The sequence below is a fragment of the Mizuhopecten yessoensis genome, unplaced genomic scaffold (assembly GCF_002113885.1).
Source record: "Mizuhopecten yessoensis strain PY_sf001 unplaced genomic scaffold, ASM211388v2 scaffold10821, whole genome shotgun sequence".
Classification (NCBI taxonomy): Eukaryota; Metazoa; Mollusca; class Bivalvia; order Pectinida; family Pectinidae; genus Mizuhopecten; species Mizuhopecten yessoensis.
Window position 1 is genome coordinate 1,164,752 of NW_018408738.1, and position 24,907 is coordinate 1,189,658.

Below are 24,907 nucleotides of genomic sequence, written 5' to 3' on the forward strand. Positions count from 1 at the left end.
ATCACTGGCTTTCCGGAAAGACAAAACTGGCCACACTGGACGTTGGCTACAGGTTATGCCATTAACAACAAAGTAAGCTTTCCTGAGGAGGTCTATATTTTCAGTATCTACTTGATTTTTGCGGTCTTATCCGAAATGTGTTATTTTATATTGTGAGTTGCGGTTTTTACGAACAACATACAAATGTAGTACAATTCAACTCTGTTATCAAATAAATACCTCTCTTTCGTTGCGTCGGTCTGGCCGTTTTTGCTCAATCTGTCGGATTCGTCTCTGCATTTCTTTCAGTTCAGTTATGTCTTTGTTCTTGTAATGTCCGATGTTTGACGATTGTGGTAGTGTATTTCTCATGTCCTGGTCATATCTAAGGGGTTTAACATCATATGCTATTGGTCCCGCCATGCTGAATCCTACGTAGAACGTTACCTCCTCCTCTGAATGATATTCCCTGCCTCCACTTCGGGTCTTTCTGATTTGAAAATATTTTCCAGGAGTATGAGGGTTCTCTACTTGTATATATATACCGTCATTAAACACAAGCTGTCCTCTTAACGTTTTTAATGTCTGTTGTATGTTAGGTTGATCCCAAAAATTGGCTCCACGATCAGTCTGTGAGTCGTGATTCTCTTTGAAAAATATATCACTTCTGTGACAAATAGATCTTAAACCCTCAAGCTTTGTCAGGAAAAACTGGGTTGAAGGTGACAGCATAGTTTTCCCCTCTTTCGGGAAAGAAGTCTTTGGTTTTTGTAGGATTTGACGTTTGCTCTTTTTGCTTTTGTCGGATAAAAACTTTAGCGAGTCCTTAAACGCGTCATCATTGTAGGGAACTTTCAAAATGCTTGTAGGCCACATCAACATCATGACGAAGAAATGGCCAATTTCGACTCTTTCTTTCCCTAATGTAACTATATGCCTGCACATATTGTAAATATCTTCATCTGATAATCTGTTAGCACATCCAAGTAAACCGAGCGCAACATTGACACACACACAGTTAGACATGTCCTTAGAATCTTTCTCAGTGATCGCATCTAAATGTTTCTTAATTTTCGTCAATCTATCTAATTCTTTTTTATTTTTGCTTTGATTTTGTGATGAGTTCTGAGTATGGAAGAAACCCCAATAGACATTTCCTTGCAGTGTCAAAATTCGTCGACGGTGCCATCTGTTCCTCATTTCTCCGCGTAACTGCTGTGGAGGGTCGTCTTTGTCTTCGCCAAAGTAAGTTGCGAAATCCGAAAGCATAATTGGGTATTTGTACCACAATAATCGGCATGATCGGTGTGGCAATCGAGATTTAATTTTTCCTGTAAAACCGCCATGTTCGTAGTATGTTGTATTAAAACTTATATGATCTTCTAACTTTTCGAAAACATTTTCACCGACTTGTTGTAGAGATTTGAAACTGGAATGCAATGTATCCCATGAATCTTTTACTTCATCTGGTATGTATTCGTCGTCTGTTAAATATTGTGTTAAAAGAAAAAGGTCACTTACATCCACACAATCTTTGAGGAAACCGCAAATCATAATTATTGTAGATACCGTATCAATATATGAGAATAGGAAGTCATGATCTTGCATAGTAAATCGGTCTTTTTGTGCTTCCCGAAAGCAGCCAAGAGCACGAAATATAACGTTCAGATATTTTGTCGAATTCCACGGTGACAATTTTCCCAACTGATGTGTATCCATGATAAAGTTTGTTTTCAATACATATCCTAATGTATGAGTACAATACGAGCGTCCAACAGGTGGTGAGAGTTCAACTGCCTTTTCTGCATATGTGATTGCCTCTTCAAATTGTTCGTGTTTTGTATGCAATCGGGCCAAACTTTGGGCAATCATTGGATCTTTAAATTTTTCAAATCCTTTCTTGAGGACAGTAACAGCACTTGCAACTGCTGATTGAGTTTTGCATCCAGAAGGATGTTCTAGTATTTCTTCTATAAGTGGCGAAAAGGAAGTATTCACTTCGTCGTCATATTCCTCCTTCAAACGGCGCTTAAGCATTTCTTTTGTCATTTCGATCAAATCTTTTCTGCCATGAGTTGCTGATTCGAAAAGGGGACAATCTAAAAATTCTTCGATAATTTTTCCTAGCGATTTATTTTCAATTTCAAGAAATTCCCTTAGAACAGCCTTTGCTAAAATGGCGTGAGCTACTCGTACCTGCATCCCACTTGCGTTTTCTTTTTTTTCAATCACTAGAAAAATTCTCGTGGTGTGCGATAAATGTCGTTCCCAGTAGTTACTAGAAGAAGTGGAAGAATTCACCGTCATAAGTGTGTCGCAACATTCGAGTGGAATGTATGTTTTAAAACCCAATCGTGAAAAAGGCATGAATGCTGATATCAGGCTGGCATACTTTAAAAGCAGACATTCCGTAGGTGACATTTGGGTAGAATCCATTAGAGAATGTACAGTGTTTTTGACGTACTCTTCTTTAAAGCTTTGACGCAAAATCATAAAAGAAATTAAATGTTCAGGTTTAAAATCCATTCCTAAGTCTTTACCTGTTTCTTCCAGTTCACAATATTTATCTTTTAACCAATCAATTTCTTTTGGAAAACATTTTTGCCTCAGATTTTGAGTGTGGAATTGTTTGTTCATGCAAGCATTTCTGTACATTGATGGCTGATTCGAGAGGTCATCAAGGTGCTCATCACGCTGTAATACAATCATGCAGCAAATCAGTTGATTATGATTTGACACGGTACGGTTTTTTATATTTATGCTATTCTCTAGTTCATAAAAGAAAAAATCAGATTGTGGTACTTCATCAACCAATAGAATTACTGGTTTAGCGTTGGAGGTATCCTCTTTGTATTGATGTAAAAACATAATGTTCGAATGGGTTCTATCGGTGATTTTTTTGACAACAGCACATCGGAATTTTTTCCGAAATGCCCATAACAGATGGCGTCCAAGGGTACTTCCACCTGCACCTGGCTCATATGTAATCATTACAGTTGCAACTTTGTTATCAGGCTGTTTTACACAAAGAAGGCTGTTAATATTATCATGAAGTTCTTGAAAACAATTTCTTTTAAGAACATGGGTATTGAAAAAGTAATTCCACCACGTCACCTTGTTTCCCCTATAAAATTCTATTTCCTTATTGTGTGCAAATGCTCTTCTTTTTTTATCATCTTTAAATTCCTTGTTCTCACATTGCGTTGCACTAAGGATTTCCAAATCAGTAAGAGATTCCAGGAACTTTTCCTCGAGTGGAATTGTACCACCACTAGATGCAGGAATGTAGCAGCTACCGTATTCGTTGTGGCCTGAAATTTCATTCATGGCTGCATTACCTTGCTCCCATGGTAATCCAACCAAACTTATTTCCTCCAGCTGCTGTCTAGTACCTTTCCGTTCCAAAAGTATAGCTTTGCAAAACTCATCAAATATCTTTTCCTCTTCTGCTATCAATACGACATATTCCCATCCAAATCTACCAATAAAATCAACAAAGGTGTCAATAACACCTTCAAGGTCGTTAGATAAGAGAAGAATCATTACATAGAGTCTTTTCTTGGGTATTGATGATTTAAGAAAATGAACGGCCTGACTTATCCCTGTCGAATATTCAAGCATCCATTCGTCACGTTTCAAATGCGGGTATTTGTTATTAGAGTCAATAATTCGTCCGTTACAAAACACCCATATGTTCTCGTCAGAATAAGGAACTTTTAGAATACTTTGTAACTTCTCATAGCTACCGGGATTTTGTTCGAAAATTAACCAACTTTGTAGTTGCGTTTTTTCGCAATTTCGAAGATGACAACAGAGACCGTTGACGTTCGATTCGTCGTCAAAATCAAAAACTGCAGTTATTGGCATTCTTTTGATGAAATTAAAACAATTTTTCCAATCATTATCCATTTTCTGCTGAACAGTAGGACACGTCAAAACTAAACTGTACCAAACAGATGGTATTATTTTGTCCTGTCCGCCAAGAAGACGTCTTTGTAATTTTGAAAATGCCGATTCGGACATTTCATTTTTGATACTTTTGAATTCTTCTTTTTGTTGTCTTTCCATTATTTTCTCTTTTAGATCGGTGAGAATAAATAGTTTCTCATCATTTCCTGATATTTGTTTTGTTTCTAATCCATCAAACACAAATCCATATGCACATCTGCCTTTGACATTTTTTTCGTGTATAACAGGCCATGACATCTTGAAGAACATGTCTTTGCACACAGAAGACTTTGGTTCTATATCGAATTCCATTACAAACCTTGCAACAGAAGCCTCATTTTGCACGACTTGAATGAAATGTGGAGGACTGATACACTGGTTTGTGACATTTGAAAGTGGATCGAGAAAGTATTTGTTGATGCAACACCGAAGATGATCCGCTATAATTTGCCGATCTTGTTCGAAATTCAAAATAATTCCAATCACTTCATTACGCCTGACACCATCCTCTGTTCCTACCCCGAAATAAATTGTTCCGTTTCGCCTAGAATTCAAGCAGGCACATGCAAATTTTAGGGTCCTGAAGATAATGTCTGACATCAATGGATCGTTTTGTGGATTAAATTCTTTATTGAAATGCTGATAACTAATACAACGGCCGGATAATGAGTCATTATTTTCAAGTTCAACAAGCGTTCTACCTTCTCGATACACGAGATTGGACGAACTTTTTCCAAAATACCGATTTTGCTCGGATAAATTTGATGCAGTTAAATGCTCAAATTCGTGCATTGGCATCGCTTCATTTTTCATATTTTGTTTATCACTTGTGTTTGACAAATCGATGAACCTTTCATTTTGAAAATCTGACAAAACTAGCACATTAGAATCGTTTCGTTGCTGTTTAATTTCTGATTCGAATGGTATCTTAGTTTGAACATTATTTGATGATACCGAGATATTAGATTTCATTTCTGAACCGTGTTTTATAGAAACATGTACATTTTGTACGTCTTCAGGTGGAAGGGAAACAGATCCCTCCCAAGGCTGCAATGTTCCTTGTTTGCAAGAATCAATCTCTAAATCCGTAAAGCCGTAGGAAAAGTCTTCCAAGTCGAATAAAATATATTTTTTCTCATGAAAGAATGTAAAATTATATGTTACTGTTGATTTTCCCCTATGTGATTGCAACTTTACCACGTACCCTATTGTGTCCTTTTCGAGCGCATGGCGATGCACTAGGAGAATATGATTATTGAAGCTCAGTAAGGTTTGCAATCCTTTATCCATAACACGTTGCATTGTTACTTGTAATCCAATAAGCGAACACTCCTTTCCGTTGATTTTCAACTTCCCTTCAGATTTTGTTGGTTTGATCATATTTTTTTCAGTTGGAGTAAGCACACGGTTCAGCCATAGCATTGGTTCCTTTGCTATTTTATGCCAAAATATTTTCTGTGATTCCCCTGTCGGGAGATCTTTTTCTCTGAGTAATACGAAGAAGAGCAGTTGTTTCTGAAGTTCGTTTAGTCGCGATGAATTGTATGAAAACACATGAAGGTTGAGCGGACAACACGGCTTAATGGCACTAGGTCTACAGCTGCTGAGATGTAAAGTCTTTTCAATAAAGGTGAAATATTCCCTTGTGTTAGTGTTTATCGTTCCAACCATCACACTGACAGGATTTTCGCTTTCACTAGTGCACTGATCCCCTGTTGCTGATGAAGTTGTTCCTGATAAGATATTTCGTTTAGCTTTCCCTGCTATTGAAGTTTGCTTTGTGTCTGCATCAATTTGTGTTAATGTTGGATCATTTATTGTGTTCTTATTTGTTGGAGCGTCCAGAACGTGAATAAAATCGCTTTCTCTTTTAACTGTGGACTTTTCTTTAGAGACAAACGGTCGCTCGAACGTGTCTCCAGTTGTACAAGTAGAAATAGATACGTCTTCAGTATTAATCGTTGTTACGTCCGTTTTAATATCTGGTGCTACGTTTCCTGCTGATGTATTATCATGCGTTCTTGGGGATAGCTCACGGGATGAAAGAGTAATAACATCGGATGATTGCATTTCTTTCACATTCTTGTTTTGAAACACTTCTCTAGGATTAACAGTTTGACTTGCAGAAATACATGAAACGTATTTTTCATCCAATCTGCTTTCTGCCAGTAAATTGCCAAGTTTTGTAAATATTTTTTTAATGATTCCTTTTTGTATACCTATGTCTGGAAAATCTCGATAAATATCCAGGTCACCATCGTATTGACACAGAACAAGTCCATCTATCATATTCTTTTTAACAAATTGGCATACTCTTTCTGCAGATTCTTTACTTTTAAGAATCTCCATCATGAAAGAAGAAACGTTTTCTTTGGTCCATCCAGCTACTTTTGTGTCCGCATGCTTGTAACAACTGCCATCTCGAACAACTAAAATTCGGAGGGCCTGTCCAATAGTGATATCAAAGTCGTCAGCAAATGTCTTGTATTCATTTCGATTATAACGAAATAACATTTCGCCGTCAACCTCACAGCATTTAGTCAATGTCTCCTCTTGTATCCTCACTACATCCTTTAGCCATTTCGTTACTTCGTCCTCTGTGCTATTTGTAGTAGGTTCAGGGCCACTCTCAGCTGTGTAAACAAGAAAAAGAAATCATGAGACAGAGAGATAGAAAGACAGACAGACAGACAGACAGACAGGATTTTCCCATTTTATAAAATCAAATATACAATTCCAAAACCACATGATAATTCTACAGTCGATTTTTATATTTCCTTAACTGTTTAGATTATTATCAGTTTCCTTAAAAATGAACCAGAATGAAAATTGACTACATATATCCTACAACAAAATAGGCTATACGCATACATCCAAACCAGTGTCACATAGCAGTTCTCATCGAAGATTTTGAAATGGTTGCGATAGTGATGAGTAATAACCAATCACAAAATTAGTATATGGTTGAATGTAACGAACCAGCAAAAACATATCAACAAGGTGTATATGCTCCTGGTTAAATTTGAGGAGAAAAAACAGCCGCTTATTTTAAATCCGATATAATTTTTAAAAGTTGATTTAAACTATTGACATTGTCATTGTATAGCTCAAATATCACCAACAGGACAAACTTAGACTGTATCCACATCACTGATGGGCTGCTTTATGTTCAGGGTTTTGTAGATCCACCTTCATGCCACGCTGGTGACACTCCATTTACAGTGGAACATTTTTAATTGAATGTTCTGATTTCAGACACATGCAAAGAGAAGGTAGAAATATTTTGAATTTTAGATCATAAACGCAGGGGTATCCATTGTATCTTTTTTAGGACCGATTTTGGTGATAAATAAAGTAATAGAAAACAACTCCAATCTTTGCAATCTAAAGTAATAGAAGGGCTATGTATTTCAACTCAGACAACATTTCTTCGGTAATCTTGATTTTGCTATCACGCTATAACTTCAAAGTAAACAGTCGTGTGCTTGTTTTAATTTTCAGAAAACATTACGGCTTTAATTTTCAGTTGGAATATCCAACTAGACCAGATACAGTGTATGTTGAAAGGTACAAATATATTTAGGGTGTTTAAGAAGTTTGCAGAATATCACATTTTTTATGGATTAAGCTGAAACTAGTATGACATAGGAGCAGCGTAAAAATTGAGGACTTGACTGTAAGAGCCTAAATAGAGAATACATTATAGATGAATAAATATCTTACCTGTGGTATCGACACCTTCGTTAAGCATTCCACCTTTAGCCTTCACAATTATTTCCACGTGATCATGAGGCTGTAACTGCTGAAGAGCTACGTTGTCATTCAGTACATGACCTTGGTAAAACAAAAGTTGGTTTCGCGGCGGTATTCTCTCTATTTGTTTAATGCCTTCCGTAACACTCTGTAATGGACGCAATGTGTCTACAGGGATAATGTATTTCTTTCCATTGGAACGAACACTTACTGGGATGTGCCTATCATTTGAATGAGAAGGTGTTGCATTGTTTGTGGTTTTAACAATGCTCATCTGATTAAATTTCGTTGATTCTAAGCATTGATCGTCGTGTTCTTTATTGTTTGTTATAACTTCATGGACACTTGTTTGGGATGTTTGTGAATATTTTTTGTGGCTAACCTCAATCGGTAGTGTACAGGATCCAAATTCTCTATTACTTGTCAATGTGTGGCAGGGTTCTATACATGTCCAATCTGGTATTGCAGTCACCTGCAATAAACAAATACACGTTAGTCCCTCACATAATATTTATGTAACTGATATAATTCAGCGGGTCAAAGGTCACTTATACGGCTCTTGCCTACTAATTTCAATAATTGCACATACGATATGATAATTTAGGAATATTCAAGTTGAAATACGAAATAATTAAGAGAAAGATTCCTACATATGCGTCCTAAAGGTTACAAAGTAGACATTTGGTCATAGGCGTAATGATATTCATATGTATGTTTGCAGAGTTTCCAGCTTAGCAAGTCCGAATCTACAAATATATCTTTGTGATGACTCAGAAGTGGAAAAACTAACGAGTTGACTCAGAAGTGGAAAAACCAACGAGTTGACTTAGTTGTGATGTTGGAGTTTCTGTAAAGCTTAAAATAGTAAATATTTTGAATGATTAAATTGAATGAATTCCTTTATCGCTATCCACTATAATAAATGCTATCCTGAAGCTGTTGTAAACTTGCTTGTAAAAAAAGCTACCGATACTATAGAGTCTTAATTTTAATGTTAATCAGAAACTGTTATAAAACTAAGTTATACATATAGCTACCAATACTCTAAAGTCTTTATCTAAAAGTTTATCTGAAACTGTTATAAAACTAAGTTAAAAATAAAGCTGCTAATACTCTTGAGTCTTTATCTAAATGTTTATCTGAAACTCTTATAAAACTAAGTTATAAATAAAGCTGCCAATACTCTAGAGTCTTTATCTAAATGTTTATCTGAAACTCTTATAAAACTAAATTATAAATCAAGCTGCCAATACTCTAGAGTCTTTATCTAAATGTTTATCTGAAATTGTTATTAAACTAAGTTATACATATAGCTACCAATACTCTAAAGACTTTATCTAAATGTTTATCTGAAACTGTTATAAAACTAAGTTTTAAATAAAGCTACCAATACTCTAAAGTCTTTATCTAAATGTTTATCTGAAACTGTTATAAAACTAAGTTAAAAATAAAGCTGCCAATACTCTAAAGTCTTTATCTAAATGTTTATCTGAAACTCTTATAAAACTAAATTATAAATCAAGCTGCCAATACTCTAGAGTCTTTATCTAAATGTTTATCTGAAACTGTTATAAAACTAAGTTATAAATAAAGCTGCCAATACTCTTGAGTCTTTATCTAAATGTTTATCTGAAATTGTTATTAAACTAAGTTATACATATAGCTACCAATACTCTAAAGTCTTTATCTAAATGTTTATCTGAAACTGTTATAAAACTAAGTTATAAATAAAGCAACCAATACTCTAGAGTCTTTATCTAAATGTTTATCTGAAACTGTTACAAATAAAGCTACCAACAGACTAGAATACCAAATGTTAATACCATCGAAGATTTAATTGATGTAGTTTTAAAAATATGTATCATGTTATATAGAAAACAATTGTTCAGTGTTCAATAAACATCGATATCAGATTAAGGAAAGCATTTGATAAAACAAGCGAATAATTTATCAAGACGTAAACATCAATCTAGGCATATAAACTGATAATTAAGTAATTCAAAACATGAAAGTTTCTGTTCACATTTTGAATGACATAAAATTTAATTAATGAATTATGAACAGGAACTTCAACAACATAATGCAAATGATTCGCTGAAAATGGACAACATCACATATCCGTGAACATGTTCATAAACAAATTGGTTCATCCGTATCAGTTTTACTCTCAAATTATTATGTAATGAAAAAACAATGAAGATAAACTGTTTAGTGTATTAAGAAAAGCGTGTAAAAGTATGTGCAACAGGATTCTTAATAATATATAGGTTAGTGCCTTGGCTAAATACAGTCGAAATAATTCACTACAACTATATCCCAATATACTATTGGGGTGACACCTGAAGGGATATCACAGATGGAATGAAGTGTAGAGGGCAATAACTCTGTTTAAACAAGGCTAACACAGCTATTCAACATGACTTTGAATAAATTGTTCGAGTGTTTTAACAAAATTGACCCCTGTGACCTTGAATAAGGGTCAAGGGCATTTCCCTTTGCAAAATATGTCTGACATGATGCTGCCGTTAAGGCAAAGAAAAAGAAATGGAAAAAAATAACCTTCGGACCATGGCCAGGTGAGCTAACGAGAGTACCGCAGGGCGGAACAATATACGCCCGTCGAATGCCATATAGTGTTAAATAATATCTTGCATTAAAATAAGATTTGCATCACCTTAAGAGTGGCTAGCTTACATGCTATAAATCTCACCTTTCACTACAAAGTCAGTTCGATTTTCTTTAATTTTCTAACAGTTTGAGGAAAACAAGTTATTAAAAGATTAGTCTCCAACTCATTAAAGCCTACCAAGTTTCAAAGAAATCAATAAAAAACTGTAGAAGGAGATCTCCGGACAAGATTCAAGTACTAGAAATAAACAAAGGGCAATAACTTCTGTAAAAATAGTCGAGTCAATTCTTTTTTGAAAACATAACTATATATCATGACTATAACGATTTCCAAGTTTCAAAGAAATCAGTCGAAAAAAGGAGAAGGAAATATCCGGACAAAAATCAAATACTGAAAAAAACAAAGGGCAATTACTTTTGCAAAAATTGTCAAATTAAGATTCAATTTAGGGAAACACAACAACATATCATGATACTTATGCCTAACAAGTTTCAAAATAATCGATCAAAAAAGGTAGGAGAAGATCTCTGGACAAAACACCAAATACTGAAATAAACAAATTGAAATAACTTTTGCAAAAATCGGTGAATCAAATTTTTTTTCATGGAAATACAACTTCATAGCATGATTATAATGTATATCAAGCTGTGAAGAGATCGGTCGAAAATGTAGGAGGAGATCGACGGACAAAAATAAAATACTGAAATTAACAAAGGGCAATAACTTCTGCAAAAATAGTCGAATCAATTCTTTTTTGAAAACATAACTATATATCATGACTATAACGATTTCCAAGTTTCAAAGAAATCGGTCGAAAAAAAGAAGGAGGAAATATCCGGACAAAAATCAAATACTGAATTAAACAAAGGGCAATTACTTTTGCAAAAATTTTCAAATCAAAATTCTGTTCAGGGAAACACAACAACATATCATGACAAGAGACCCGTGGACCTTAACGGTCACCTGAGTTATGTAACAACTGATGTTATCGATGTTGCCAAATGAAAAAGAAATAATTTTGTAACAACGGTAACTTGAACTACATGGTAATGCAAAAGTATTGTGAAAGATCTGGGAAGTATATGTCAGCTGATAGGACATGTCCCTTTTAGCTCAGTGGTAGATCGTTGGCCTCCGGAACCTAGGGTCATGGGTTCCAAACAATTGACAATTTCTGATAATGACTCATTTATATAGACGATATGTTATTCATATGACTATAACACACTTTTATACCAAATTTCATATATATATGTCTACATGTACGTAGGACTTCGATCGTATAGCTGAACACGGCCAGCCCGGATCATATTGCTGTATAAACAATGCTTCACTGACATGATCAATTACGTTCACAATGAGACGTCTATATTACTTTATATTTAAACAATTTCAGAAAAGATCAGTTAATGCATATTCTATGACAAAATAACACATGAAAAGTTTATTGAATTGCTTTTTAATAAATTCATTACTATCTCGCAAAAGATTAATGAGTCGTAAAGAACACGTAAAGACATATTGGTCAGGCGCGGGGTGTTTTACAAAAACAAATTGAAAAGCAACAATTGCAAATCAATGAATCACATGATCAAGTTTCAAACTTATGAAGTACCGATCGAATTCAGGGTTTAGGTACTTTAAACCATTCAACAGTATCAATACTCTGATGTCGTTTACTTTAGTAAGAATGTTTAAAGATATTGTCTGGCGGCGCTTTCTAACTGTGCAGGTTAATACGCACACGTGCCACGCCGCAGATCGTAAAATTCAATTCATCATTACTCGGTCAATTTTTCAAATATCAAACTGAAATTTGGTATAAAGATGTATTATAGTCATATTAACAACATATCTTCTGATGTCGCTTACTTTATTCAGTTATTTTAAAGATTTTGTCTGGCGACGCTTGTTGTCACATGAAGATGCTTGTTGTCGGTTGAAGACGCTTTTAAGGAGAACCGTAGAAATCGGATCTTCTGGAAAATTCCACGAAACCTCAGAAATACACCTAATTTTTGAAACCATCTTGAGGCCGTTTTGTAAAAGATATCGAAACCAAATATACCGTTTTCTTTCGAATAACTGGGACTACTTATGTGTGGAGTTTCGTGTCGTCAGCTTTAAGCGTTAATTCTACAGGGTGAATTATACAGAAACTAGTGGTCAAAATGCCGATTTTGGCGTGCTTGACCCCAAATATCAACATAACTAGATTTTCCCCGGGTATAACAGATTTACAAGGAGGTACACACTGAGTTCTACAAACATGGAAAGTTTCAGCAAAAGTTATGGAGCCGGGTTTTTTCGTACTCAAATCGCTGATATATGCGGCAAATTAGATGCATTTAGCCGTGTTATCATTTCGTTCCGAGGAACAATAACAGAATTATCGCCCCCACTACACTTCATTCCATACTTTGAAAATAAGAGTGAGCTCAGGTTTAGGATCGTCCAATTCTTTTGCACCTCTTACCTACCTTAGTATATCATGTACACAGACCCACTTATTTACTGTGCGTATTGTGTCACACCTTTCATGGCTAATGCACGATAGGGCCGACGACCTTGATATTTGTTTACCATGGAAATAGGATCCTTCTGGGAAATTTTAAATGCTACACATTAAATGTACATGTTTACGAGTTATGCTACCTTTTCAAAATTAAACTTCATTTCCAACAGGGTGAAATTTAAGAAGGTACAAATTTCAGTTTAAGTTATGTTTAACGTATACTCTTATTTACACACCGGTTGTATCAATAAACAAGATTGAGCATTGTACAAATTTGTTAAGGGTGACTTGATAACAATACAGTCACACTATATACATGAACTCATCTTGTTGACAGACCAAGTTGCTATAATATCATAGCTTTTCATAAAATGTAAATAATTTACCAACCTTGGAATGTTTTCGCTTCTTTCGTCGGCGTTTTATCTTTCTCGATTGAACCTTACATGTTTGGATTGGAACAGTGTGTCTCCAGAAATGGTGTTGCTTTTTCCTGTGTCTGTTTGATTTGACCATCTGTGAATTGTGATGAGGCACATCCTGCCAAAATGCTGGTCTTTTTCTCTGGTAATCAGAGTAAGACCGGAATGGTACGACCGAATGATAAATCCCTCTATCAACTGCTTCTTCTCTTTCTTGTTGTTTCTGAGGCTTTGTAGTGATTTTGGTTTTGTCCCTAGTTGGACGTCGGCTAAGTTTCAGTTTACAGCCATTTATATCCCAGTTCTGAAAAATAAACACGATTTCATCATTATGAGAATTAACTCTATTTGCTTAAGATAATTTGTTATTAATACTGACAGCATACCTTTTTTAATATCGTATATATTTTACAGTAATTTCTAACCTGAAAGATGGTGTTTTGGTTGTTCCACCCGAAGCTCTGCTGAGGGTTAGACAACCAAAAAATCAATCACCTAGAAGGTTTAGAGATTTTTGTTATAATTTCACGATAGCAGATGATTATTTTTCTCCCATCATTTTAATCCTAAATTGAAAACAGCTATTTCAGCATTTATATAGCTTTATCCTGAAATATATATACCTTGTCCCATTCATAGCAGGTGATTGTGATGTCATATAGTATTGTTCTTATTTCAATTTCAATAAATTTTATTGTCAAAGGACAAATGAATTGGGCAGCAGGCATAGTCTATTTAAGCCCTCTCCAAACATAGTAACAAATAGTGGTACAAGCAAAGACATAGACATTAGAACACATACAAACACATATATTTACATTTGCATGGCATTGTCACTATATAGCCTCTTTGAAAGCTGTGTCGTTGATGGGACTTTAATTACCATGTCGCACGAGACACAATTCTTAGCGTATTAATTACAACACTGACCGGAACTACAATATCCAATGTAAATAAACATTACGGCTGCTGAAATATCGCTGGGCATTGTGAGATTTGATAATGTCATTGTAAATTTATGTGCAAAATAAAAAATAAGATAAAAAACACTTTTATTACAACGAAAACCAGACCAAGGTCTGCAATATCGTACAAAATGCACATCAGTTGACATCACCAATGCCGGCAATGGAAACACTTTTAACACTCATGCAATTTATCAGAAATATCGTCTGTTACACTGCACTGATCAACAGGGGTTCGTTATAAATGTCTGAAATACACATATTCTATAGACCTACTGACACATATGTTACAGACCTACTGATATGAGTCACAGCACACATAAACATTCGTCATTTCAGACATTTGTAACGAACCTGTGCTCCTTCGCAAGATCACTCACTTCAAACGCTATCAGTTTCACGCGTCTCGGATCCACAGTTTCAGACGACATGTCAAATAACGATGCTGTTATAGAATCTACCTACTGTTGTCGGGTTCCCATACAATAAACAAATACATTCACGCGTTGATTCTTCACAAAATGAGCAACGAGAAAAGTTCGAATTAACTTCTAAAAATAACTCCCTCGTGGAGGTCAAGGTCTCATTCACGGTGTTCACTGTATTTATTCATGCGCGAAATTTGTTCCGGGGGTAAATCGAAACAATTTCAAATCTTACTTTCAGCTCAGATTTCTATTGAAAAACTCGAATCACCCTATAGACATATCATACGCAATTGTATTGATACTAAATTGTGGAATAAATTTGAAGTGTTTGTTAAAATGTCAAAGTACTACTTTGTTTGCCAATCAGCACGCGACAATATGCTGTTCAAACTATTGAACGAAATTGTGTGGACTGTCGATAAGGCGGGCATTTTTAATTTTAATTATGAATTATAAGTTAAAAAAGAACATAAGAGGCAGAGAAAACGTAAATATAAGTAAATAAACAAGTTGGTATTATCAAATTAATAATCAAATTGAGGGAAACAACTACTAATACTCAATTTTATTATAATTGAATCTAATGGTTTAAATTCTAACCTTTTATTTTGATACCGAAAAGACATATAATATATATATATATATGTAGTAGTGTCATTATTTGTCATTATTACTTTTAATATATTTGTGGTATTTAGCTATACGCGTTCGTATGTAACGGAAATCAGCCTTCCGTGTAATTTTGAACGTCACGCATTGCGGCAAAACTTTTAGCGCGCGCGCGGAAATAGCACGCGTAAATGCGAGTAAGGTACTGAGCGAATGTGATGTAATGTGTTGTAAACCTGTTTGTCCAGTACGTATTGTCTATGTATAGAATACCTAGTGTTGAATGTAGGGTAATTTACCTGGTGCACTGGTCACTTTGAACAGAGCGGCCAGAGCGAGCACAGCGAACATCTTGTACACCTATATCTTTACCTAGCCAGCATAGAAATTAAAAGAGGTAGCGGGCAATAGAGCCAAAAGCAAATAACGTAAGTACTCGTGTATAAATATAAGTCTAATTCATTATAGTATCTATTCAATAATATATTTAATTAACGTAATATTTTTGTTAAAAGTAAAGTTAATATTTTGAAAGTCTTTGTAAATTTAGAAATCGGGCGTGGTCAATTTAGTAGACAAGTGATTTCGAAGAAGCAAGTTTTTAATATATATTGTTTCCTTTTATAGCTTACATTGAACGAGTAAGACTGAGGACTCAGCGGACTTTGTCCGAGAAAACCCTCTTCACATTGAAGAGGTGGATATTTTAATATATTTGTAGTTATGCTGTATTTCTATATAATATATAGATTGAATGTAACAGTTGTAATACGTATTCCACTAATGTAACTTATGTAACTGGCTACGACCAGGTAGTTGTTTGACATGTCTTAGCTTATGTGATTGTATAAATGTTATATGTGTAGTAATATGATGTATTTCATGTTACAGGGTTTTTACTTACGTAATAAATTAACTGAGAAAAGAACCCAGGAGTTGTCGTATATCCACGATAAAAGACGACTATTACATTGGCGCCCACGTATCGTTGATGGCCTAGTGTCCCTGCCGACACGCTTGACGGGATGGATATCTACCGACCGTAAATGTAGACCGGACTGGAAAATTCACCTGAGTGACCTATTCCACCTGATGACGGGATGGATTTCGTCTGTATGTGAATGCAGGATGTATACCAGAGAGGCACGCACGTACGCTCGAACGACCTTCGGACGACCTTGATCAACGAGTGTTTTGTGTATCACGCGACTGCAATGTGCGCAGTTGATTCTTTATGTTATTGGACCCGGAGAAGAACTGGACCTTTGCTGACCGTACACAGTAAATGACATTTGTGTACCATTGACTTTCCACCCATTTTACTATATATCTTGTATTTTCTTTCGTGAAACACGAACTCTTAATGGTGAAACTTGATTTATCTTATTCATTTCATAATTGTTCTGATATTTTTTGTGTGTGTATTTGTCTAATAACTTCGTTCGGTATTATCTTTTGTACTTCCGGTATTTTTCTTTGCATTTCCGGTAAATATTGTGAACTTCCGGTATTATATTTTGTACTTCCGGTATTTCCTTTGCATTTCCGGTAAATATTGTGAACTTCCGGTAATCAATGGTACTTCCGGTATAACTTTAACTTCCGGTCGAATTTAACTTCCTGTATTTTCGTACTTCCGGTACGCTGTCAACTTCCGGTGACATTTTAGAAAAAATCCAGTATTATTTAATATCTGTTATCAGCAAACATTTATATTTGTATTGAGTTATTGTAGTAGAAAGTAATTGAATTATTTAATTGTATTTTTCAGTTATTCAAATTTTTTGTTTCTTTTCAATATATTTCTAGTTTGAATTGAATTTTGATTTCACTCATGATTTATTGAAATGCTTTGATTGAATTTATTTTTTTCCCTTCTCTTCAACTTTGATTATCTTGATTGTTTTCATATTGAGCTTTCATTTTTGATTTTGTTTAGTACAAATTGACGTTTCTTGGATTTTTCAAAATGTTTTTGTGAATACAAATTGTGTATTTTTTTTGTTCTCGTGTCTTTAAATTAATTTATACGTGGTTGTCGGAAATATACTTTGCTTCAGAGGAATCACTTGTAATTAATTTGACTTCGTGGTGTTTTTTTTGGAATTTATTTCTTTTGAAATTGGCTGGTTTTTTTTACTTAATTTTGGCTTAAGTTGTCTTATAGTGTTAAATTTCTGTTGTCATCGATAATTGATAAATTTACTTAGATTTTTGTTTTCATTTTTTCTTCTGTTTCGAAAGTTAACATGTAGGATTACTTCAGTAAAAAAAATTCAAGTGGAATAGAGTTATTTTGTGGGTACATGCTTGGTCGCAGTTGATGTTGTTCTTTGTTACACGTGCTATGTGGATCTTTCTGTATTTATGTTGGATGGATGATGGTGCGTTAGATGCTATTTATCGCTAATCGGATTGATTTTTTCGTTGACTTATTCGCGTGTATTTTGGCTGAACGCGACCGAATATCATTCTTCTTAGGATTTACATAGTTCTATTTCAGGTAAGTCATTTAATTCATTGACGGTAGATGTGGCAGAGTTGGCTGGTTTTATTTGATTTGTAAGTGTGTATATCTATGAGAACGAGAGTAAAATACTTGTTCTGTGTTTGGTGAGAACACATAGATGAACTTTGTTGGTTTGCTTGAATATTTTATTTGTGTTTTGTTGTGTTTATTGTGATACAGGTTTCGCGATGGCCGATTCTAAAGAAAAACTATCGCAGGCGGAAGCGATACTTCCACAAGAGGAAGCGGACTCTGTAGAGCATGTGTCTAAGTTGTTTTCTCAAATGGGTGCTAGACCTAAAGGTGAAAGTTAAGTTAAGTTAAGGAGTCAGATGATGGATTTTCTTAATTCAACAGGAGGATTGGACACTGCTAATCCGTCGATGGTTGGACAAGGGGTAAGTGGAAATGTTGTTTCTCAGGGTATTGGTTCTACCACAGGCACTCTGGACACGAGATTTTACAAGTTACCGTTATTTTCTGGAGATCAAGGAAAGGGTGAGGCTACTTTCGATTTATGGAAATACGAAGTGCAATGTCTGATTGACACAGGTAAGTCACAGGATGTCATTGGGCAGTCTATCCGAAGATCTCTGAAGGGAACTGCAGCCAGAGTAGCTATGCGGTTAGGAGCTAATGCGACACCCGCACAGTTGATCGTCAAACTTAGAAGTCTGTATGGTATAGTAGATGACCAGGAGACCCTGTTGGAGAATTTCTATGCCGCACATCAGCAACCCAAGGAAAATGTGACTGAGTGGGCTTGTAGACTGGAAGACTTGTTGCTTAGAGCCGATTCTGGTATAGGACCTGCGGAACGCAATAAGCGGTTGCACAACAAGTTTTGGTCTGGTCTGAGGCAAGACTTAAGAGATGTTACTGGCCACAAGCATGACTCCATTGCTGATTATGAAGAACTATGCATAGCAGTAAGATCTATAGAAAGGACAAGAGACAACGAGAAACCATCGAAGGCGACTGTTACTGTCAACTCAGCTGTTGAAGGGGAGGAGAAGGAGGATTTGAGGTCTGTGGTCAACCAATTGTCTGCTGCTATTCAGAGGTTAGAGAAGCAGATATCCGATGGTGGGACAACCTCGTGGAAGAACAACAGAGATCACAGGAACAGGAATAGAGGAAACTCTAACAACTACGGAGGAGGGTCTGTTTACCACTCTAAGCCGTCGCAAGAGAAGACTGACCAGGATGACGCGTCTTGGGACAGGAAACCTGATATTATATGCTGGAGGTGCAGACAGCCGGGACATATCAGAGCGCGATGCAGGGTAAATATGGATCACTCGCGCAGTTCGGTAAAAGGGAAGGAGTCTATGAAGACGGACCACTCATAGATTTCCGAATTCAAGGTCCGAACAAGAGTACTAAGGCTACTAGGACAGGAACACAAATGGTTGGCAATGCTAATGAAGTTGATGTCAACGTAGAAGGTAAGGGGACCAGGGCGTTACTTGATACAGGTGCGACCGTGTCTACGGTTAGCCAACATTTTTATGAATGTCATCTGAGTCATTTGGACCTGCAGCCACTGGATGAAATTCTTTCTATAGAATGTGCTGATGGTCAACAGTTACCTTACTCCGGATTTATCGAAGCGGGAGTCAGTTTTGAAGGACTATTTGGAAGAGATGAGCAGAGGTGTCTTTTGCTGGTAGTCCCCAACAGCAACTATAACTCCAAGGTACCAGTGTTGTTTGGAACCAACGTTCTGTCGGTATTGTTGGAAGGGTGTCGAAGCAGGAATGGACCGAAGTTCTTGCAGAAGGGATTGGATACTCCATGGTTTTTAGCATTTCGCTGTATGACATTGAGGGATCGGGATTTGGTGAGAAATCGCAACAGCATTGGCCTCGTCAAGAATGCAGGAAACATGGATTGCGTCCTTAGACCGAACTCTACTATCACCCTGAAGGGATATGTAGACCAGCGGAGCGCCTATCCAACTACCTGTGCTATCATGCAGCCCACGGAACGATCCAAGCTGTCCAAAGATATTGATGTTACACCTACAGTGTTTTCATATGACTGCGACAGTACACATCCATTGGACGTTCAACTATCCAATCTGACAACACATACGTTTATCATTCCTCCCAAGGCAATTTTATGTGAGATACAGCCAGTGATTGTCCAGGAACTTCCTACTGTTGATGGAGAGGTGGGAATACCGAAGTCATTTATGGATAAGATAGACTTTACCAATTCAGCTGTTACGGAGGAGGAACTACAGCTAGGAACGAAACTCATAAAGGGATACGAGGATATATTTTCACACGGAGATACTGACCTCGGGTGTACTAATCTCGTGAAACATCGAATCGATTTGACGGATCCAGTTGCTTTTAAACAACGCCATAGGAGGATACCACCTTCTATGTATGACGAAGTGAAGACTCATCTTCAGCAACTTTTGTCTGCGGGAGTCATCAAACCATCATACAGTCCCTGGTCATCGAACATTGTTCTGGTGAGGAAGAAAGATGGATCATTGAGGATGTGTGTGGATTTCCGACAGCTAAATCAACGCACCATTCGGGATGCATACGCGTTACCACGAGTAGAGGACATCCTGGATTGTTTAGCTGGATCACACTACTTTACTGTGCTGGATTTAAAGTCGGGTTATCATCAGGTTGAGCTAGAGGAAGAACATAAGGAGCGAACTGCATTTACCGTCGGCCCACTGGGGTTTTATGAGTTCACGAGGATGCCTTTTGGACTTACGAACGCTCCTGCGACATTTCAGCGCCTGATGGAGAGATGCATGGGAGACCTACACTTAGCTATCTGCCTGATATATCTTGATGATTTAATCATCTTTTCGCGAACGTATGAGGAGCATCTGGAACGACTAGGAAAGGTTTTTCAGAGACTCAGAGACAACGGTTTGAAGCTTGCGCCTAAGAAATGCCAGTTCTTTATGAACAGAGTTGCCTATGTTGGACACATCGTCACACCGGAAGGCATTGAGGCAGATCCCAAGAAGATTGAGAAGGTACGAGACTGGCCGACACCGTCTAATCCTGAAGAACTACGTCAATTCCTAGGTTTTGCTGGTTACTACAGGAAGTTTGTAAAGGATTTTTCAAAGATTGCGAGACCTTTAACTGACCTGTTACCACCGACCAGAGTAAAGAAGAACAAAGGAAGGGCAAAGACTAAGATAAATGGCGTTAAGTGGACATGGGCATCGGAGCATGATACAGCGTTCAACGGCCTGAAGGAAGCGTTATGCAATCCTCCTGTGCTTGGATATGCTAACTACAGTCAGCCGTTTGAGCTTCACACCGATGCAAGTACCTTAGGACTAGGAGCCGTTCTATATCAAGAGCAAGATGGACAGTTACGACCTATTTGCTACGCCAGTCGAGGATTGAGCAAGTCGGAGAGGAATTACCCGGCTCATAAACTGGAATTCCTGGCGTTAAAATGGGCAGTTACCGAAAAGTTCCATGACCATCTATATGGACAGACGTTCACCGTTTTAACGGACAACAACCCGCTGACCTACGTTTTGTCGAAAGCAAAGCTTGACGCGACGGGGCATAGGTGGTTGTCCGCTCTAGCGGCATACAACTTCGATATTAAGTATCGACCAGGACGGAACAACGCGGACGCAGACGCTTTGTCACGGCTTCCGGGATGTAACATATCATCAGAATCTGTCCAAGCCGTCTGTAAAGGAGCAACGTTTTGTAAAGGTTCATTGGTGGAAAGCTTGAGCCTATCAACAGAGGTATTGGATATGCTTGACGTTGATGACGAACATGGTTTCCAAACCATGACACCCCACCAGTGGCGAACTCTTCAGACGGAGGACGATGTTATAGGGGAATGGCTACCCATCATTAGGAGGAATCTGAAGCCAACACGGAAGAGGTTTTCAGCTATACCAGAAAACGCAACCCTTAACAGATGCTGGGATAGCTGGAAACTGAAACGTGGTGTGCTATATAGACGGGTATCTGATGGTGAGACCGATGTGGACCAACTTGTACTTCCGGTTGCCATGCGAGAGAAGGTCCTGACGTCATTACACAATGACATTGGCCATCCTGGAAGGGATAGGACGTTATCTCTGCTGAGAGATAGATTCTTTTGGCCTGGTATGACCAAAGATGTGGAAACGTGGTTGAAGGAATGCCAGAGATGTCTACTCAGGAAATCGTCGACTAGCATTAGGGCTCCGTTAGTCAACATTGTTACCACCCAACCTATGGAGTTGGTATGCATGGACTTCTTGAAACTAGAGGCGTCTAAAGGGGGGTTTCAAGATGTTTTAGTGATCACCGACCATTTTACGAGGTATGCCAAAGCCATTCCAACTCGGAGTCAGTCGGCTAAAGCAACAGCGGAGGCTTTGCAGGGATTTATTGAACATTACGGAATTCCGCGGAGATTACATTCCGACCAAGGAGCTAACTTCGAGGGGAAAGTAATAGAAAGTTTGTGCGAAACATTTCATATTACTAAATCGAGAACGACACCATACCATCCTAGCGGAAATGGAATGTGCGAACGTTTCAACAGAACCCTGATCGACATGTTAGGCACATTGGAACCGCATCAAAAGAAAGACTGGAAGAGCTTTGTGGGTTCGCTCACATATGCGTACAACTGTACACGGCATAAGACAACGGGTTATTCGCCATTTCAGCTGATGTTTGGACGACAGCCACGATTGCCCGTTGATCTATTGTGTGGAGTAAACGAGGAAATTACCCCAACTAGCATGCCGGATTATGTCAAAAACATGAGGAACCGGATGTCACATTCGTTCAGCTTAGCGAGTAAGAAGGCTCGGGAATCGCAGAGTCGTCAGAAGGCAGGCTACGATCTACGTAGTAGAGAAGCCGTTTTGGAACCGGGTGACCGCGTTCTTGTTAAGGTACTTGCCTTTGAGGGACGTCACAAGCTAGCGGATCGCTGGGAGCCTGACGTATACATCGTACAGAGTCAACCCAACATTGACATTCCGGTATACACCATACTTCGAGAGAGTGGTGAAGGAAAGAGTAGAACTCTTCACAGAAACCATCTACTTCCAATTGGAACTATACCGGTGGAAGTGGATACGGTACCCATTGCACATCCACCTCGGCCGGTACCTCGTGTTAGGAGGTCGAGGATGGATAGTGGTCCGCATCATCGGAAGTCTGTGGCTGAGCCTGTTGTATCACCGCCTGTAAGTGACAGCAACGAGAGCTCGGATGAGGAATTTGTGGGTATGAACGTTCCTACTAACGTTCAACGGCCTCCCACACAGGACAAGGTGCAGCCGAGCAAGGACATGACACCCGTACCTGGACCTCAGATCGACTTCAGTGATGAGGAGACATCGGAATCGGAACCGGAGGATGAACCTGCAGCTGCAGTACAGGGGAATACTACTTCGCCTGATCCGGAGATTCCAATACCCCGACGATCGACAAGGAACAAACGACCGCCTAATTGGATGACATCAGGCGAGTTTGTTTGTTCACAACAACCTGCTGGAGCGGAATGGAAGATGAAAGCCATGTTTCTGATGGACATAACATCTACAGCATCCTTCGGAGATATGCCAGCATCAGCCCAACAGGCATTGTTAAATATTTTAACTGGTTGAGTATGTGTGCCATTTTACGTAACGTTATTTGAACGTTAATATGCATTTGTATATGTAGTATGTATGTGTAAATGGAAACCCCATGGAAGATGAGGACATCTTTCATTTAAGCGGGGGAATACCTGATGAATTGGGGAGTTAATATATATTTTTTTGTTTTTTCCTCAGTTGCAGATTTTATATTTGAATTGTGTGTAAATATTTTGCATGGACTTTTGTTATATTGTTTTATGTTTTATTTACATTATTTCCTGATCATGTAGATGAGGACATCTTCCATCTAAGGAGGGGAGAATGTAGTAGTGTCATTATTTGTCATTATTACTTTTAATATATTTGTGGTATTTAGCTATACGCGTTCGTATGTAACGGAAATCAGCCTTCCGTGTAATTTTGTACGTCACGCATTGCGGCAAAACTTTTAGCGCGCGCGCGGAAATAGCACGCGTAAATGCGAGTAAGGTACTGAGCGGATGTGATGTAATGTGTTGTAAACCTGTTTGTCCAGTACGTATTGTCTATGTATAGAATACCTAGTGTTGAATGTAGGGTAATTTACCTGGTGCACTGGTCACTTTGAACAGAGCGGCCAGAGCGAGCACAGCGAACATTTGTACACCTATATCTTTACCTAGCCAGCATAGGAATTAAAAGAGGTAGCGGGCACTAGAGCCAAAAGCAAATAATGTAAGTACTCGCGTATAAATATAAGTTTAATTCATTATAGTATCTATTCAATAATATATTTAATTAACGTAATATTTTTGTTAAAAGTAAAGTTAATATTTTGAAAGTCTTTGTAAATTTAGAAATCGGGCGTGGTCAATTTAGTAGACAAGTGATTTCGAAGAAGCAAGTTTTTAATATATATTGTTTCCTTTTATAGCTTACATTGAACGAGTAAGACTGAGGACTCGGCGGACTTTGTCCGAGAAAACCCTCTTCACATTGAAGAGGTGGGTATTTTAATATATTTGTAATTATGCTGTATTTCTATATAATATATAGATTGAATGTAACAGTTGTAAAACGTATTCCACTATTGTTACTTATGTAACTGGCTACGGCCAGGTAGTTGTTTGACATGTCTTAGCTTATGTGATTGTATAAATGTTATATGTGTAGTAATATGATGTATTTCATGTTACAGGGTTTTTACTTACGTAATAAATTAACTGAGAAAAGAACCCAGGAGTTGTCGTATATCCACGATAAAAGACGACTATTACATATACATATTATGAAGAAAACAGAAAATAATTTGTCGATGGAGCTGCATGTATAAACATTTGATGGGATTAAATTACCGCACCCAACAGATACAGGCCAGAAAAGTCCATTATATCACACAAGGCCATCCACTGATGAGTTTGGAAATTCAATCCCACCAAATAGTTTAATTTATGCATATTAAACACAGGTTAGATATATAATTAACATGTTGTAAAGCTTTTTATTCTTATTTATGTAGTTGTTTCCCAATATTTTTTAATAAAATAGTGTAACTGGTCTTCCCCCCCCCCT

General features: G+C 37.3%; 1 protein-coding gene across 4 annotated transcripts in view; it reads right to left on the reverse strand.

Moving 5' to 3' along the window:
* Positions 1-24,907, reverse strand: part of LOC110462654 (sterile alpha motif domain-containing protein 9-like) — a 117,066-nt gene that overhangs the window by 72,932 nt on the left and 19,227 nt on the right. For 3 of the 4 annotated variants that reach the window (XM_021516721.1, XM_021516722.1, XM_021516723.1), the window contains exons 5-7: positions 13,215-13,550; positions 7,651-8,152; positions 220-6,560 (exon numbers count right to left, since the gene is read on the reverse strand). In XM_021516721.1, the coding sequence (XP_021372396.1) occupies positions 220-6,560; positions 7,651-8,152; positions 13,215-13,550 (7,179 nt within the window). The remainder of the gene's footprint in view (positions 1-219; positions 6,561-7,650; positions 8,153-13,214; positions 13,551-24,907) is intronic. The other variant, XM_021516724.1, reaches the window with a different exon arrangement.